The sequence below is a fragment of the Oncorhynchus mykiss genome, chromosome 11, assembly GCF_013265735.2.
Source record: "Oncorhynchus mykiss isolate Arlee chromosome 11, USDA_OmykA_1.1, whole genome shotgun sequence".
NCBI lineage: Eukaryota > Metazoa > Chordata > Actinopteri > Salmoniformes > Salmonidae > Oncorhynchus > Oncorhynchus mykiss.
Window position 1 is genome coordinate 53,225,508 of NC_048575.1, and position 19,488 is coordinate 53,244,995.

General features: G+C 42.2%; 1 protein-coding gene across 2 annotated transcripts in view; it reads right to left on the reverse strand.

Moving 5' to 3' along the window:
• Positions 1 to 18,440, reverse strand: part of LOC110535948 (adhesion G-protein coupled receptor D1) — a 44,209-nt gene extending 25,769 nt beyond the window's left edge. Inside the window, exons 1-14 of one of the 2 annotated variants that reach the window (XM_021621356.2) lie at positions 17,986 to 18,440; positions 17,850 to 17,889; positions 17,396 to 17,512; positions 16,538 to 16,636; positions 15,760 to 15,882; positions 15,381 to 15,557; positions 11,432 to 11,689; positions 10,303 to 10,370; positions 9,549 to 9,704; positions 9,365 to 9,421; positions 8,615 to 8,744; positions 8,056 to 8,163; positions 6,442 to 6,517; positions 4,876 to 5,017 (exon numbers count right to left, since the gene is read on the reverse strand). In XM_021621356.2, the coding sequence (XP_021477031.2) occupies positions 4,876 to 5,017; positions 6,442 to 6,517; positions 8,056 to 8,163; positions 8,615 to 8,744; positions 9,365 to 9,421; positions 9,549 to 9,704; positions 10,303 to 10,370; positions 11,432 to 11,689; positions 15,381 to 15,557; positions 15,760 to 15,882; positions 16,538 to 16,636; positions 17,396 to 17,512; positions 17,850 to 17,889; positions 17,986 to 18,039 (1,605 nt within the window). In that variant the 5' untranslated portion in view covers positions 18,040 to 18,440. The remainder of the gene's footprint in view (positions 1 to 4,875; positions 5,018 to 6,441; positions 6,518 to 8,055; positions 8,164 to 8,614; positions 8,745 to 9,364; positions 9,422 to 9,548; positions 9,705 to 10,302; positions 10,371 to 11,431; positions 11,690 to 15,380; positions 15,558 to 15,759; positions 15,883 to 16,537; positions 16,637 to 17,395; positions 17,513 to 17,849; positions 17,890 to 17,985) is intronic. The other variant, XM_021621357.2, reaches the window with a different exon arrangement.
• Between the last annotated feature and the right edge of the window lie 1,048 nt (positions 18,441 to 19,488).

The following is a 19,488-nucleotide window of genomic DNA, read 5'->3' on the forward strand; positions in this document are numbered from 1 at the left end:
TAGGTTTCATGAAGTCACTTTTTCAGCCCATAAGACAGTTGTCCTCCATGTGAAATAAAGGATGTGGACACACACAGAGATGCATACAAAGCTCTCCCCCACCCTCCATTTGGCAAATCTGACCATAATTCTATCCTCCTGATTCATGCTTCCAAGCCAAGGAAGTATCAGTGACTCACTCAATACGGAAGTGGTCAGACGCGGATGCTAAGCTCCAGGACTGTTTTGCTAGCACAGACTGGAATATGTTCCAGGATTCATCCAATGGCATTGAGGAGTACACCACCTCAGTCATCGGCTTCATCAATAAGTGCATCGACGATGTCGTCCCCACAGTGACCGTACGTACATATCCCAACCAGAAGCCATGGATAATAGGCAACATCCACATCGAGCTAAAGGCTAAATCTGCCGCTTTCAAGGAGCGGGACACTAGTCCGTACACTTGTAAGAAATCCTGCTATGCCCTCAGACGAACCATCAAACAAGCAAAGTGTCAATACAGGATTAAGATTGAATACTACTACACTGGCTCTGATGCTCGTCGGATGTGGCAGGGATTGAAAACTATTACGGACTACAAAGGGAAACCCAGACGGGAGCTGCCCATTGACGCGAGCCTACCAGACGAGTTAAATGCCTTTTGTGCTCACTTCGAAGCGAGCAACACTGAAACATGCACAAGAAAACCAGCTGTTCTGGATGACTGTGTGATAACGCTCTTGGTAGCAGATGTGAGCAAGATCTTTAAACAGGTCAACATTCACAAAGCCGCGGGGCCAGACGGATTACCAGAACGTGTACTCAAAGCATGCGCGGACCAACTGGCAAGTGTCTTCACTGACATTTTCAACCTCTCCCTGACCAAGTCTGTAAAACCTACATGTTTCAAGCAGACCACCATAGTCCCTGTGCCCAAGGAAGCGAAGGTAACCTGCCTAAATGTTTTACCGCCCGTAGCACCCACGTCGATAGCCATGAAGTGCTTTGAAAGGCTGGTCATGGCACATCAACAGCATCCTCCCGGACACCCTAGACCCACTCCAATTCGCATATCACCCCAACAGATCCACAGATGAAGCAATCTCAATCGCACTCCACACTGCCCTTTCTCACCTGGACAAAAGGAACATGTGAGAATGCTGTTCATTGACTACAGCTCAGCGTTCAACACCATAGTGCCCTCAAAGCTCATCACTAAGCTAAGGAACCTGGGACTAAACACCACCCTCTGCAACTGGATCCTGGACTTCCTGACGGGCCATGACTGCGTGGCCAAACACGATTCGAAGACCCTCATTAAGTTTGCTGACAACACAAAAGTGGTAGGCCTGATCACCGACAACGATGAGAAAGCCTATAGGGAGGAAGTCAGAGAACTGGCAGTGTGGTGCCCGGACAACAACCACACCGTCAACGTGAGAAAGACAAAGGAGCTGATCGTGGAACTCAGGATAAGGGGGCCGAACAGGCCCCCATTAATATCGATGGGGCTGTAGTGGAGCGGGTCGAGAGTTTCAAGTTCCTTGGTGTCCACATCATCAATTAACTATCATGGTCCAAACACACCAAGACAGTTGTGAAGAGGGCACAACAAAACCTGTTCCCCCTCAGGAGACTGAAAAGATTTGGCATGGGTCCCCAGATCCTCAAAGACTTTTACAGCTGCACCCTCGAGAGCATCCTGACCGGTTGCATCACCGACTGGTATGGCAACTGCTCGGCATCTGACCGTAAGGCGCTACAGAGGGTAGTGCGTATGGCCCATGGCCCAGTACATTACTGGGACCAAGCTTCCTGCCATCCAGGACCTATATAATAGGCGGTGTCAGAGGAAAGCCCATAAAATTGTCAGAGACTCCAGTCACCCAGTCATAGACTGTTCTCTCTGCTACCACACGACAAGCTGTATAGGACCAAAAGGCTCCTTAACAGCTTCTATCCCCAAGCCATAAGACCCATGAACAATTAATAAAATGACCATCGGACTATTTACATTGACACTCCTCCTTCCCCTCCATTTGTTTTGCACACTGCTGCTACTCGCTGTTTATTATCTATGCATAGTCACTTCACCCCTACCTACATGTACAAATTACCTCGACTAACTTGTACCCCCGCACATTGACTCGGTACCGGTACCCCCTGTATATAGCCTTGTTATTGTTGTTTTATTGTGCTACTTTATATTATTTTTTGGTTTATTTGGTAAATATTTTCTTAACTCTTCTTGAACTGCACTGTTGGTTAAGGGCTTGTAAGTAAGCGTTTCACGGTAAAGTCTACACTTGTTGTATTTGGCGCATGTTACAAATAACGTTTGATTTGATTTGAAACATGAGGTGATGGTGGAGGATGAATGGCACGACGATGGGACTCAGGATCTCAGGATCTCGTCACGGTATCTCTGTGCATTCAAATTTACATCGATAAAATTCTGTTTGTCGCCTGTAGCTTATGCCTTCCCATACCATAACCCCACTGCCACCATGAGGCACTCTGTTCACAACACTGACATCAGCAAACCACTTGCCCACACAAAGCACTAGAAAGAGACGTGATCGTATACAAATGTAAGCAAGGTTTGAAATGATTATGTTTTAGTCAAATATTATACCTGTTTGGACTTCTTGCAGTCAATTTTCAGTTTACAAATGATTTGTAATTACGTTCCAGCCCCGATCAAAAATCGGCCCGCGGCTGAATCTAGTTGATGATCCCTGTACTACAGTGTTACTAATACACAGGACCTGTTGTTACCATGGCACCATGACCAGGATGGTGAAATATGGTGGAGCTGACAGGACTATGCTGCTGCTGACACAATTACCCTGCTCAGACTTTAATAAAGTGACTAGATGTCTCTCTCTCCTCTTGCTGGCTAAAAGCGTTGGGAAAACAGAAGGGTCCATCACAAATCATTAAGCTACCCCTGAGCAATGGAGGCACGCCACGGGAAGTCATTAGGGAGTGGACTTGGACAGGCAGTAAAAAGCGGAGTGAACAATGACGGGAAAGGTCTTCCACATAGTGGGTGAGCAGTTCTCCCTCTTTCCTAGTTCAGAGGGTGATAAGTATCCACCAGCTCGCAGAGACATAAAAATTCCCAAAATAGTCAGTCACTTTTGGCCTGAATCTATCCTCCGGCTCACAACAGACCAGTAATAGCATATGTACGTTTTTTTCTGGTTAAGGTTACAGCCAAAATGTGATGTGTGAGGTATGCAACTTCCAAACATAAGTCTCAGCTATTGTCTTACGTTAGGTGTTGGCACTTGGAAGTTCCCAAGTCAAAAACCAAAATCACATACTGTACGGTAATTTGTCATAAAATATTTGGTGTCACTGGAGTTGAGGTCCAAACTATTCCCGTCACATGACCAATGTTCATTTCTGTGAAAACCATTGCTTTATCACTACTTTATTTTGTCACCATAACAACAAGCGGTAAGGCAGTGTAAGTGAGTGTAAATAGAAACATCTTGAATCAAGATGAAAGAGCACTGAAATGCATCTCCAGCACTTCATAATACAGGAGACTCTCCCCTCTCTCGTGGTGTCTGCTAAAATCATGTCACAGGAACCCGGTCAGATCCTTGCAGCATAAACATTTATTTCCATGGGAAAATGGAGGCAAACAAAGCCCATTGCCATGGTTTCACAAAGCCGCATGGTTTTAATTTGTGCTCTTAAGAGAGACGGAAGGAAAAAAATACCTTTGATGGTGATTCACTTTAATAGCAAGTGAATATTTTCAACTGAGCAGCTCACATGGCAGGGGAAGCACATTCTCTACAAGTAAAATGGACTGGGGCTACTTATGTTAGCTGATGGAAAAATATCCCATCTTATTTTTGGTAAAAAAATTCTTGGATAAAATTACTATTGGATGATATCTTGTGGAGTTAATTTTGCCCTCCTCCAACTATTGAGTGTTTATGGAAAAGTGTTTGACTTGAAGTGGGTGATTTAAGATCACTCTATGGATGGACTTTAGAGCTCTCCATTGCATTTCTGCATTTACAGTAGGACTAACAATTGCCATACACGTTTTCTAAGTTAACTTTCATTATGGGTTTCAAATGCCATGGGAGAGGTCTAAAGAAGCTGGCAACACTTTCTCTACTAAATCCCTGCCACAAAGCAGAAAGGCAAAAAATATGTTGTTCATAAACTCAAATGGTTGTTCCTTTCAAAGTGCACAAAGCTTACAGTTCAAATGTTGATAATCACTTTTCTTTTGGGAAGAATCATGCTTTGTTAAGGAAAATGAAGAGGTTGGGACTAATGGAAACAAAAACAAATGTCCTTTGTCTTTGTGAGTACTGAGCTTTTACAATCCACTGTTCACAAGAAACAGTTCTTTTCACATACTGTGAGGGAAAACAGGGGGGGGGGGGGGTATTTTTGAGTGCGTTTGGAATGATATAGATCAGGGATGTGAACTTTGATGGGGGTGGGGGCCATAAAAAGAGTGACTAACAAAATCAATGGGGGACCCCAGTTGGTAATTCAACCATGATTACTAGGTTAGATAGCAGGCTAGACTAACTTACCAATAAAAAAAAAGATAGCTGACATGGACTAATTGAGTGATTGTCCCCTACTGAGCCCCCCAAAAAAAGAAACAATATACAAAAGGGGATACTCCTTAGCCAAAATCACATCCTTCTTCCGATAAGGTAACAGTCCCGCAACCAGCAACTGTGATGCCCATTTCTGCAGAACCATTGCTAAACAGTTTTCCAGCACAATTTTTCAAGTCCCTCACTCATAACAGAGATGGTTTCTTATGGCCAGTAAAATGGTAATCCATCGTCATAACTTGGTAATTCAATACACCCCTGTGCGGTGTGTGTTGGTATGTACTCTTACCAGGATGTGTGTGAGGACGATCTTGATGAGCGGAGCCCCAGACAGGTTGACGGAAAGGGCAGGTGATGGCTCCACCTTCAGTGAGATGAGGAAACTAGCCACCTGGATCTTATGGTCTTTGAAATCAGCTGCCTCGTTGATCCTGAGAGAGATGGTTTGTCACTAACACCAATGAGAGGTGTTTTATGTACACAGTAGTGTCACAGAGGGCTCAGAACAGTAGCAGGAGAGTGGGACTCTGAAACACCTGCCATGTCATCAATCACAGTGAAAACACAGCATTATGTCAAGAGCTTTTCGAGGTCAACAGGTAAGTGACGGTAGGTTGTAGAGGCAACACCCCCGTATCATTATACAGACGGACATTCTCACCCACTGGGGAGTGAAACACAACCATTGGGAACTAACCTAATCATCAAATGTGAAGTAAATAAGTTATGACTTCTAAAATGGTGGCATACTTACACCAATTGGAATTTCCTGAATAAACTGCTTTTCTACTTTGTAAACATGGGTGTTTATTATTGTTATCCAGTTTTACTGAGAAACTCGTTTAGAAGAAAGTATATTGTAGCAGAAGCTGATTGAAGTGCCATATCACTTACACATGGTACTTTTAGGCTGCGTTTACACAGTTTGCACTGTTGTAATCTTTTGCCATTCATTGGTCTTTCGACCAATTAGATCAGATCTTTTGCCAATAATTGGGCAAAATATCAGAATTGGGCTGCCTGTGTAAATGGTGTAAACGCTGCTTTAGATTCTGGATTTCTGCAGAGGCAGTCAAAACTATTTGCTGTACTGAGGGCCACAACAGTCAGTCCAACTCCTTGAGCATAATAAGCTGTATTTCTAGACACAATTATGCTATTGATGATGTCTGCCAGTAACTACATGTTAATCAAACAAGATTGTTTACGCTTAGGCCACCAAATTACTTTAATCAAATTCATGCAAAATATTTATTTCACAGGATTATCGTAATATGCTTGCCCTATTATTGGGAAAAGAAGTGTGTGGCCAAGTTTCTGTATGAAGTTAACGGCAGGATGTATCAGCCAGTGGCGGTTAAATGGTCAGATGAGAGATCGCCTGGTGGGAGGCTGATAAGGAATGGCCCCAGGCATGATCTGTTACGGACAACAGGAAACAGGGGCGCCACTCCGCCAGGGGACCACAGCGGACACACAGGAAGTGATCCTGGCTGATGCTCAGAGCACTTATCGCCATAACATCCCTTAGATCCTCTGAGATCACTTCTTCTCAATGACTGTAATTCTTAATTGCAAGGCGTGCAAAGTAAACTATTTAGTTTGTTGCGTACTTTTCTGATTGGTCCCCAAAGAGATGCTTTGACAACCTCAAGCCTCTTCTGAATGCTTGTAAATGAGAGTATTATATTACTTTCTGCAGGCTCTAAACTTACTTTAAACAGTGCTGTCTACTGTACTGTGTTTGGTCAGGATAACTTTATATCACACATTTAAGTGAATCATAATTCCTACATAGAGAGCATTTCTGTTTGGTATGATCGGGGCTTTTTATGTGTCCTCCCATCCCCCTTACCTGGTCCTGAGTGGGCTGATCTCTCTGTAGTAGTTGTGCATGTTGTGGTAGAAAAGACCCACGATTGTGGTTTGGGCTGAGGTGGAAAGAGGGAGGGAGGGAGGGAGGGAGAGAGGGAGAGAGGGAGGGAGAGAGAGAGAGAGAGAGAGAGAGAGAGAGAGAGAGAGGTCAAAGGTGAAACAGACTCATAGCAGGGTTGAGAATGTGACGAGGAGTTGCTAAAATGCTCACAGTGAGGGGAACTTAATTAAGCAGCCTCGCTGCCTCAAGTTGGCACTCCCTGACTAATTGGAGAGCTGTATGCTCACACACGGGTGAGATGGAGGGGGACCACGGACCACGTGTGTGTTGGGAAATTATGCGAGTCACAGTGCCATGACTGAAACAGTACAGCAGGAGGCCTGTGCCCAACTCTTATACACTCTCACCACCACATAGGCAATCTACAACATGGTAACTACTAGAGAGGGATCTGAAACGCTTGACGGTGAAAGTACCGCTTTCATGAAATCAAATCTACCTCAATGAGTAAGAAAACAAACACTGGTGTTGAAAATACATTGTGTATGAAATAATCTGAATTCATATCACAAGTCAAGGTTTTGAATCTAATGAACTTTGAATGTAATGACTGTAATGCCCCCTACCAGATCTTTGTAGGGATCAGTTGGTGGCCAGTTTGCCTATAAAGCTTTTCTAAGGAAGAAAGAAAATAATAGAAAAGGGCATAATCTGCATCTTTTTATGAATACTTGGAAGTATCTCAGTCCAAGAGAATTTAAAAAAATCTGTAACACTTTTTCTGCGCTTAATTGGCTTATAAAAGCGCCACTTGGTGCCTTTAATACAGTATGCCATGTGTCAGGACACACAACGCTACATTAACTCAATCTAGGAGCTAAGTTGCCAGCAGTAACATTTATATTCAATTTCTGATACTGAGGTTTTAACAGATTATTAAAATGGTTTATTTAAAAGTTAGTGTAGCAACGCAGTGTGTTTGGGGGCCAGGTGGAGCCAAATGGATCTGACCCTAACACAAGTCTAACAAACACAGTTTTAATACTGCCGTAATTTCTGCCAAACCATTATTCACAGCGCCGCTAAGAATGGGCTAAGTAAATCAATGAGTTCACTGTGAGTGGAGGGGCTTCTTTTGAATGGAGAGTAAAGTGGATGAAACGTATCCCTCTCTCTGTCTGTGGTACATTGCCTCTCTGCATAGAAGTCATACAGTACTGTAGCTGTAATCTTGCACTTTAAAGCCTCACAAGCAGTTTCATGGTGGCTCTCTCACACACTACCATTGCTATGTTAAAGGTCTTTAAACCTATCATCATAATAAACTTCTGCCCAATAGCAAGACCTTACTGGTTAGGCAAATGTATCTTAGCAGAAACAGAGTGCAGAAACAATGGCCAGTAATTATTCACATTCAAGCCAATGAAGCTATGTGCTGAGAAGGAGTAAGAGCCAGACACAAAAGAAAGATGAGCATATGCTACATTCGAGCAGTGTAATACACACACAAAATACGAATTGCTGTGAGAGAGTGGGTATTTCAATGTATTGTATGTTTTTAGAACATAGTGAAATGGGATGTAGGACACTCACACTGCATGGTGAACGCCTCGCCAGGCACTGAGATGTAGTTCTTTCCTTGCATGGGGAAGCGGTAATGGGGAAGATTGTAGTTCTGTGGAATCTTCATCAGAGAGTAATCTATTGGGGTCGGGGGTTGGAAACAGAGGGAGAGGGAGCACTGTGAGTGGTTAACTAACTCCAACACCAGGCCTGGAGGGGTTCTGACAGGGAGCCAAAAGCACAGTGTTATCTGCTGGTGGTGATGATTCATGGGTGGATCAAAGATTTGACTGAGCCCCTGGGAGAGAGACAACGCAGGCTTGTCCACAGGAAAACAAAATATTGTGCCAAACTAACCCCTACCAGAGGGAAATTAGTTGCATGGAAAGGACCATGGTTATCTAAGCTTGGTCAGATCTCTATCTTCTGAGGGAAACATACTGTATGTAGACAGTTAGTTCAAAACTCTCCTTGAACTTCATTCTTAGAACTCCCTTCTTAGTACAGTAACTCTCAACCCCAACTTAACACCACAGTCTGTGAGTCATACAGTACAGTCAGGAGAGAGTTGCGTCGTCACGGTACTGACCTGCTACAAAGGACTTTCCTCCCAGTGAGATGAGAGATCGGGGGCTGGGGCTGGACTCCAGGCTGGACACCATCTGGACCATCACGTTGTCCACTGTCTCAATCAGCCCACTGACCACTGGGGTGGACTCCTGCTCCAAACGGTCCAATAACAACATTCACACTCATAGAGACACACTGGCAACTTACTGTATCTACTGTATTTTGAGAGTTGGTAAACTGTCCCTGATAGACCATAAAACCAAGTAGTAGCATGCGTTAAGAGTCTTATCAGCTGGGCCGATATTCACTGTATTACTGTAAATGCCATCTGACTTCCTTTTGATGGTGCTCTCCATGTCCAAGTCCAAAGTTTTCATGCACTAAGAACGTCTGGTTCAGCTTGCTCACATGAAAACAAGCACGCCTGTTCAGTGTGTATAGAAATTGTAACGACAAACTCGCTCGAAATGTCTCTCTGTTCAGGAATTCCTGTGATCTCACGTGTGAGGGCGCTGAACTTGAGCCTGAACGAATGTGATCATATTCACAGTTCACTATCATATAGCTAGTTTGCTGTAAACCCACACAGTGACTTCACAGAGATATCATGAACTCGATATATTTCATATTTTTTATTTCTAATGTGTTCTTGTTCTACCGTGTGTTCTTTTTAGTACTACATTGATATTGATTAGTGGGTTTGGAGCTGGCAAGAAAGGCATTTCACTGTACTTGTGCACGTGACATTAAAAACTTGAAACGTACTTACCTCATCTTCCCTGGCCACTTCAGAAGACAACACCTCCTCCACACTTTTCAGAAAAGCCTGGGCGGGACACAACAACACATCATGTCTGTGATCTGAAACAAACTATTACATCCTACTTTGGTGTGTGTGTTCGTGTGTGTGCCTTCGTGGGCACTCGCATGTATATATCCTTGTGTTCCTGTACCTGTGTGAAGTTGTTGGCAGTGTCGTGGGGGATGGTCTTGTTGGGCAGGCTGAATGGCAGAGACTCCAGGAAGCCAAACATGGGCATGGGGTCCTGAGAGCTGTGGATCTCCTCACTCAGCTTGTTGATGATAGAATAGGACACATATGCGACTCCCTGAGGGAACAAAACACCAGGCATTACTCTCCACAGAAACTCTCCAAAGACCAGAATGGGACCAATATACACAGGAACACATTATGGTGACCATTACCTTTAGTAAGAACTCTTTCTGCATAGAAGTCTGCTGTAAAAGACTGCTGGTCTTTTTCCAGCGTCATGCCCTACAGGGACCCATTTTGTGCTGTGTTGAACAGCTGTCTCTACTTTCTTCTCTCTACGCCCACAACTGCCATTTAATAGACAGGAGAGGTCTATTCACTTGTGTTCTCAATATCCCCCTTTCCAATTCCTCAGTCTTAAAGGGAAGAAAATGGTTCCATAAGAAATGAATTGTTTGTGTTTATTGCGGTTCAACCACCAGCCTTCTACCTAATTTCCTGCGAGGCTGCTGTGTGTCTGTTCTAGTAGTAAAACCCTGAAAACGGTTTAAGATATCCACTTTCCCATGGTAAGACGGCAATCTGTATAAATCACCAAATTTCAAATCAAGTCAAATCGTACTGGTCACATACACATGTTTAGCAGATGTTATTGCAGATGTAGAAAAATGCAAATGACTAGACCCCATTGTGTTGAGAAGTTGAGAACTCACCAGTGTTTGAATCGTAGAGGAGACTTCTTTAGGAACGCTTGTTGTGGTAGGGTAAGTCAAAGTATCACCTAGTTGGAGAAATACAAGAGTCCCATTAGCAGTGCTCTTCCACCGGTCATCAATAGCAACACTAGCTGGATGCCAAATAGAACGCTTAGGCCACAAAGATTCCTGATTCCTTGGTACATGTCTGATGATGGTGGACCTTCCCCCAGCCGGGGATAGATGAAAAGAAGTGCTGTGCTATTGTACCTGCTCTTTAGATAATCAACCGCCAGATACATCACTGATGTACTGTACAAGCCAAAGAGATGTTAGAAGGAAGTCATGACATCATGCTGTCCGTAAATAACACACCAATTAGTGCACTTAGCAACAATAAATGACCATATATGGTTTTACATTAGGAACGTCCCTTCCAACAGTCTGCTCTTCTTTAGTCCCATTCATTATCTACAGGTATAACATATTAAAACACTTCCCATAACCATAACAACCTTCTTGTTCATGTCTGTTATGTCTGAGAAAATGAAGGCTACGCCTTCATGCAACATGACCACCTGAGTCCTTCACAATGGGGTCTAATCATTAGACAAAAACCCAGGGAATGGGTGTCCAGACCCAAATTATTCCTATTTTCCATAAGCATGACAAGTGATTCATCCATTTTTACGATCTTATACACATTTCACCATGCTCTGAATAACATTTCTCGGACCATACAGAGGACATTGTCCATTTCTTTTGAGTTTCAGAATAATTCTAGACCACACAAGATAAATCAAAGCAGCAATGAAAATGGTCATTATGGTTTAAAATAACTTCAGTCACTCAGTTTAACGTCAGTTGAGTCCTCGAATGTGAAACCAAACTTTTATGGTGTGTGAGATGTGAGATGATTTTAAGATGAGGAGGTTTTTTGCACGGCTTAATATCTTGTTGTGTATTCCATGCGTCAGTAGTGTGCACGGAATGTCAATGGCAATGACCAAGATGGAAATTGCTTTTTAACCCCAATCTCCTCACATAAATCAAGGGGAAAGAGTGAACATAGTGAACATAGTGAACATTTCACATCACGGAAAAAGAGAGTGCTCCATTCCAGACTGACGGTGACATCTGACATTACCTGTGGCAGCTTTGTAGTACATGAGGATCTCCTCTGGTGACAGGGCCCTCTCCCAGATGACAAACTCATCAAAGGCTCCTGTCACGTAGTGTCCATAGGACTGCTCATTTCCTGTCCCAATGACCAGGTCAGGGTAAGGGTCCCCATAGTTCATGGACACGTTGCCAGTGGGGTCGCTGGTGTTGAATGTCCCGTTGATGTAGATGTTGAGACCGTCCGTCAGGGTCCAAGTGAACAGAATGTGGGTCCAGAAAGGCCCTGAAAGGGAAGAGAGAGGAGACATCATAATCAGGACTTCACCTTCCCTTCACCTAAAGTATTTATCTACTCTTTGTATGTGGGTATTATAGCCTACAGTATGTCACACAAATGTCAATTGTGCTTTTCCACTATATCCACCCAATATGTCCCCATGTTCCACTCCAACCATTCAGTCAGCACCTCCCTTCTATTCCTTCAAACGTTTCCGATAGACTTCTCCAAAGACGAAATAACATCTTCAGTTCTTCTGAGGTAAACGGACAATAAAGAGAATCCCAAAAAGACAATATATTCAGTGTGAACACTTCCACCAGAAGAGGCTGGTTCAGAGTGTTAAAACACAGCTATCCTGTTGGGATTGGCTTAAACACAAATCAACAACTTTCCCATTCCCACTTTCAATCTCTCTTTCCTTTTAGCTAGAAATGTTTCTGTCGCAGGTTAGGCAGGGACACATTGTGACAAGGTCTACTGAACCAGTCATGTCTCCTGGTACTGGTACAGGTCTTATAAGAGCTGGATCAGTCATAGATCTGTTATGAGCCTAAGGCTAAACAACTACATGGTGAAATGGTGACATATCATCATGTCAAATTATAAGAACTAGATGTTTGATATTCCGTAAGTAATAATCAAATAAATCAAAAGTCCTGACGCCTCATGTTCATAACCTTCATTAATTGTAACAAGAACAAGACGACGGAGGACATTTGAGAATGTGAACATCGTTTTCCTCTAAAAAACAATGACTGGTAAATGTTTCTTTCTTATTCAAAGAACCTGCAGCGCACAGAGCGACATGATATGTTTTCCTCCATAAATAGCAGATCTGAGATTGTAAGGGATGGAGAAATAGTTTTGCCCATGTAGAATGTTTATGTTATTTCAATTACTTAATATAGAGTCTACTTGGACCTGTGAGTTTGAAAAACAGTGCATTTGGAAAGTATTCAGACCCCATTGCCTTTTTCCACATTTTGTTACCTTACAGCCTTATTCTAAAATGGATTAAATAACACATTTTCCTCATCAATCTACACACAATACCCCATAATGACAAAGCAAAAGCAGAATTTTTAGAAATGTTTGCAAATGTATTAAAAATGAAAAGCAGAAATACTTTATTTACATAAGTATTCAAACCCTTTGCTATGAGATTTGAAATTGAGCCCAGGTGCATCCTGTTTCCATTGATCATCCTTGAGATGTTCTACAGCTTGATTGTAGTCCACCTGTGGTAAATTCAATCGATTGGACATTATTTGGAAAGGCACACACCTGTCTATATAAGGTCCCACAGTGCATGTCAGAGCAAAAACAATAACAGCCATGAGGTCAAAAGAATTGTCTGTAGAGCTCCGAGACAGGATTATGTCGAGGCACAGATCTGGGGAAGGGTACCAAAAAATGTCTGCAGCATTGAAGGTCCCAAAGAACACAATGGCCTCCATCATTCTTAAATGTCAGAAGTTTGGAACCACCAAGACTCTTCCTAGAAACTACCAGAAGGACAACCACCTCTGCAGCACTCCACTAACCAGGCTTTTATGGTAGAGTGGCCAGACGGAAGCCACTGCTCCGTAAAAGGCACATGACAGCCCGCTTGGAGTTTGCCAAAAGGCACCTAAAGGACTCTCAGACCATGATAAATAAGATTCTCTGGTCTGATGAAACCAAGATTGAACTATTTGGCATGAATGCTAAGCGTCACTTCTGGAAGAAACCAGGCACCATCCCTATGGTGAAGCATGCTTGTGGCAGCATCATGCTGTGTGGATGTTTTTCAGCGGCAGGGACTGGGAGACAAGGGAAATATGAACGGAGCAAAGTACAGAGAGATCCTTGAAAACCTGCTCCAGAGCGCTCAGGACCTCAGACTGGGGTGAAGGTTTACCTTCCAACAGGACAACAATCCTAAGCACACAGCCAAGACAAAGCAGAAGTGGCTTCGGGACAAGTCTCTGAATGTGCTTGAGTGGCCCAGCCAGAGCCCGGGCTTGAACCCAATTTTACATCTCTGGAGAGACCTGAAAATAGCTGTGCTGCAACGCTCCCCATTCAACCTGACAGAGCTTGAGAAGATCTGCAGAGAAGACTGTTAGAAACTTGCCAAATACAGGTGTGCCAAGCTTGTAGCGTCATACCCAAGAAGACTTGAATCTGTAATCAATCGCTGCCAAAGTGCTTCAATAAATTACTGAGTAAAGGGTCTGAATACTTATGTAAATGTGATATTTACAAACTAAAAACCTGTTTTTGCTTTATTATGGGGTATTGTGTGTAAATTGATGAGGGAAAAAAAATGAATGAATCTATTATAGAACAAGGCTGTAACGTAACAAATGGTGAAGTGTGATTCATCCCTCCAGTGAACGCGTTTCCAGCGTCCAATGGCGGCGAGCTTTACACCACTCCAGTCGACACTTGGCATTGCACATGGTGATCTTAGACTTGTGTGCGGCTGCTCGGCCATGGAACCCCATTTTATGAAGCTCCCAAAGAACAGTTATTGTGCTGACGTTGCATCCAGAGGCAGTTTTGAACTCAGTGGTGAGTGCAACCGAGGACAGACGACTTTACGCACTACACGCTTCAGCACTCGATGGTCCCCTTCTGTGAGCTTGTGTGGCCTGGCCTACCTCTTGGTGGCTGAGCCGTTGTTGTTCCTAGACGTTTCTACTTCACAATAACAGCATTTACACTTGACCGGGGCAGCTCTAGCATGGCAGAAATTTGACGATCTGACTTGTTGGAAAGGTGGCATCCTATGACGGTGCCACATTTAAAGTCACTCAGTAAGGCCATTCTACTGCCAATGTTTGTCTATAAAGATTGCATGGCTGTGTGCTCGATTTTATACACCTGTCGGCAACGGGTGTGGCTGAAACAGCCGAATCCACTCATTTGAAGGGGTGTCGACATACTTTTGTATATATAGTGTACATTTGCAGTATTTAGAATGCTGTTCAGTATTTACTGTAGTTACACAACAATATGGAAACAGGTTTCCAGTAAAAAGTAACATATTTATAGTTTTAGATAAAGAATTAATTGAGTCCATTATTGAATCCATAACATCTCTCTGGGACCAACAGTATCTGCTGATGATTGTAGCTCCATCTACATACAATCAACCAAAACATTTACATTTATGGTTAAAAATGAAAACATTATTGAAAATCACAATACATTCCTCATGTATTCATATAAGAATATGTATAAAAATCCCCCAAATATATATATTTTTTCATTTTTCCTCCCACCACCCACATCGGAGGACAGGAAGTTTATGTAAAAAAGGTTTTAATTATTGTTTAGTATCATAATGAATTTGATCAACTTTTTCACATTAATGGTTTTCCTTTTTTTAAAGGGATACTTTGGGATTTTGGCAGTGAAGCCGTTTATATCCTTACCCAGAGTCAGATGGATTTGTGGATACCATTTTTATGTTTCTGTGTCCAGTATGAAGGTAGTTAGAGGTAGTTTCGTGAGCCAATGCTAACAAGCGTTAGCGTAATGGCTGGAAGTCTATGGGTATCTGCTAGCATTAGCGCAATGACCGGAGGTGCTAAAGCAAGCTAACATCTGAAAGCAGACATAAAAATGGAATCCATGAGTTCATCTGACTCTGTGGAAGTAGATAAAGGGCCTCTTTGCCAAAATCCCAAAGTATCCCTTTAAATACCTGGTATATTGATGTTAGCCCTCCACCTCTTCGAGTTGCCTCGTGTGTAGAACTCTACGTATCCAGCGTAGGCATTGGCATAGACAGAGAAGCCATTGGAGATGACTTTCCCTCCAGAGGCTATTGCAAAACGTGACTCTGCCTCCTGGTTCTTCCAAAAGAAGGAAAATGTAATCCCTGAAAAATACGAATATAGATTTATTAAAGATTTAAAAATAGGGGAAATTGTTTCAGACCACAAATCATGCTAATTATAATACATTTAGATCTACATTAAATGCCATAAATTAGATTTGTGTGAGTTACCCCATTAGATAGTCACTTATGATTTGTGAAAATATTACACATCTACTTTGAGATCGAGGGAGGCAGAACTCACCCTCAGGACCACACAGAGTGGGGTCACTAATGCAGGAGTTCTGGTAGTTCCCAAAGTGGAGAAAGGTGCCGCCATTATCTCCATTCAGATAGATGCCCTTGTTGACCATCCCTTCAACTATGTCTACAGGAGGATGAAATAACAACATTATTTTGCCTGATGAGAAAAAGAGGCAGATTTGTCTCTGAAGTAGGCTTTTTATAGGCAAACAATTAGGCAAACCAGTATCATCGATTTATGAACAAATTCTCTGAACTGCACCAAATGTTGGGTGTTTCCACTGCATAATGATCTACCATTTTATGAACGGTAGCCAGCTTCGACCCAAGGATTTATCTTTGATGTTCTCCTGCCTTAAATCATGTCAGCAGACAAAATGAAATTGTCCTGATGTATTGAGGTTCAAAAGTCAAGCTCAACTTTACAGCATTCTAGAAACAGATATGATAACCTCCATACTCAAAGCTAGTCTAATCACGATTTACACACTGCAGTCTCTGCTCTTTTTCCAGTGAAGAAAACAACTGTCTCTCACACACACACACACACACACACACACACACACACACACACACACACACACAGACACAGACAAATTCAACAACTTCAGGTAACAGTGTGTGGCACACTCATGGCAACTATTGGGCTGGTACACAACGTACAGAACAATGGCCACTGAATAACCTTAACATGATAGATAGCACTACAGTAACACCAACAGAACAGGGTGACTGACTACACACACAAATTAATTTCAGTGAGCAGTGATTTTCCTCACCTACTGTTGCAGAAATGTTAGTGTAGGCAGAGTCATTGGTATACACAGAGGAAGAGTTATGGGAGGAAGGTAGCACAGTGTGCTTGTGGATTTGGAGAGCTGGATGAAACATAGAAAACAAACAGACAAGGGAGAAAAAGGTGATTCACATACATACACATGAATAACACAAAACAACCAGAGGACACACCAGACCAGTGAGAGTCAAACGCAGACACTTGTGAGGGATGTGGTGCGTGAGCAGGGATGAGATTAAGTGTGATGTTGGGCTCAGTAAACAGTGCTCAAGGAGGAACAGATCAATCATTACCCCCCCCCCCCTTTTTTTTAGGATCAAAGCACATTTTGTGTGGAAATATTCCAAAACCGTTCTAGACCTGATGCTTCACAATTATTGTCCCATTTAGGAATGTTATTGGTGCTTCCATAGTTAAAATATTACAGTAAGGTTTTTGGAAATCAGTTTAGCAAACAAGACAGTTCATTTAATAGTCTTAGCATTAATCTGGATAGTCTGCATCAAATATACCTGGGGGTGAAGGATAAGCTTTTTATCCCATTTTGTTTATTATAACACCAGAGTGCTTTGATGTACATTAACAAGGGTTAACAGGGGTGTAAGGTAGCCTTCAGACTTCTTGTCTTGACTCTCTACTTTGTTCATTTGTTTTTGCAAATTTGACTGTAATCAAATTTGAGCACTGCACACAGCTGCACCTTTTAAAGCAAGGACTTGGTGGCTGCAAGACGGACAAAAAGGTGAATTGAAAGTAGGAGTGAATAACAGCTGTAGGCCATGCAGATAAAGAATATAAAAGACTGGGTATTCTATTCCTAAGTATAGGACTATGCACATACTTATATCACTTCCATTAACATGACCTGGTCTGTTTCCAATCTGGTCCCACAGTCCATGGATCCCGTCCACCGAATCCAGCGGCCAATAGTGTGAGGCCGTGGCCAAGACCTGCAGGCCTGGATGGAGAGTTCATGGGTGAACATAGCTCCAGATGGGACTTCTCCCTAATCATGCTATTTCAATTAGTTATGTTCCTGGCATTGCTCAGTGTGTCTTTTAGGATTAAAAAGATAAACGATACAGCTCAATTGTTGCTGTTTCGGTATCTCATTCAATAAACACATTTTGTATTGCTTAATAAACCACTATTACCATAACCAATAATTCATCATCCCAACATTTTATATATTTAGCTAAATTACCAATAATACTCATCATATGCTGTAGGTTAATTTCAGACACAATATAGAACATCAAGCTAATGGAATCCACATGAAGTATAACTCGATTTACCTGGATGCTTGGAAGGATTTGGCTTTACTTCACCATTAACCTGTAAATAAATCAAATGAACTCAACATTGCAACATTGCAGTAGTCTTCCAACACATAATGGTGAAGGACATTAAAAAAACAACTGTTTAAATTACCCGAATCAACGTGACAAAAGTAGTTACAAACAGGATTTCGAATAATAGTTCCATGGCTTGATTACAACTACAACAATATTCTATATATATACATATATATAATGATTATTGTTGTTTAAATCCCCAATGAACGATCGATCCAGAAAGCATAAATCATTATTCCAAGATGCTGAAAAAAAAAGCAATCTTCTTCTCTGGGTATTTATTAGTCCACGTCTCCAATAAAGAAAACTTTCTCCCAAAACTTAACATTTTGTAAAACTGCAATAAAACTAAGCGGTAGACATCATCATTATAAAGTGCGTGTCCATTCAAAATTTCCCCAAAAGTTGGTATTCCATGTCTCTCAATACAGAATAAGAAATATTGCACTATTTCAGCGACGGATTTGGGTACTTGTTGCTTGATGCGCTCTGCTGTCTGTCTATACTAGGTTTGCACTGAGTGGAGGAATTCTCCGGGCTGTTCGATTGGATGTGGGAATACAAAACGTGATGTCATTTTTTAGAGCATTGGAACCCAAGGTGGGGCCTAGTGTGAGTAAATAGCAAATATCAAGTGCGTAGCCTAATTAGAGACAATGGCGTGCGCATAGGCCTACTGTCCAAAATCTATTTAAAAAACATAAAAACCAATACAGATTTAATCTACAAAATTACAGAGCTGTGTCCTTTTGACTTGTCACAACATAACGGACAGTGATGCTGATGTACATGGATGGATGCTGACTGTATTTTAGGCTATTTATTTGGACTGTCATCTTTATGAAGGGAATAGAAAAGGCACATATTCAGATGCACTGATGTAAGCAGGTATGAAGCCCAATCGAATTCCTTAGATAGACCTAAATTGGATTGAGTGAATTGAAAGTAGACATTCTCAGGAAAATCGACATTAATTAGTCTAGTAATTTACTGGCAGGCCTATCTACTGTACTCATACCTGAAATCAAATCCATCGCTGTAGGATGCAGGATGCCTTCATCTAATTGTGACTCCTGTTTCATGTTCTTTATCCGCTGGGCCTATTGTAGACTAATGGCCTGAACATAGAAATGTAATTACTACAACTACAACCTAGTCTAAAATAAACCATTCTTACATGTTGGAAATTGGCCGGTAGATTTGGAATCACCTGCGTCCAGATGAATCATGGCGGGAAAAGGAAAGGAGATAACCGCACATTATACAGTATGTTATTAAACATCGCCACTGTGTGGCCAATAACTTGAACAACAACTGCAGTCGCAGGAGTAGTGCTGGGTGCGAGCCTCCTCTGGCAGAGGAGAGGCGTATCCCATTCCGACAAGTTTGTAGGAGCATCATGCGAATATGTTGTCTGCCACAACCAGATAGTTAGCTAGCAAACTTGGACTACGTTTCCTTAGCTAATGATTGAAAGAGAATAAACTTTCCCCATGTCATGCCAAATCGAAATGGATGTTTGTTGAACTCAGACCTAGCAAGCAAAGTTAGCTAGCCACTTGTACCAGAGCTAGATGCG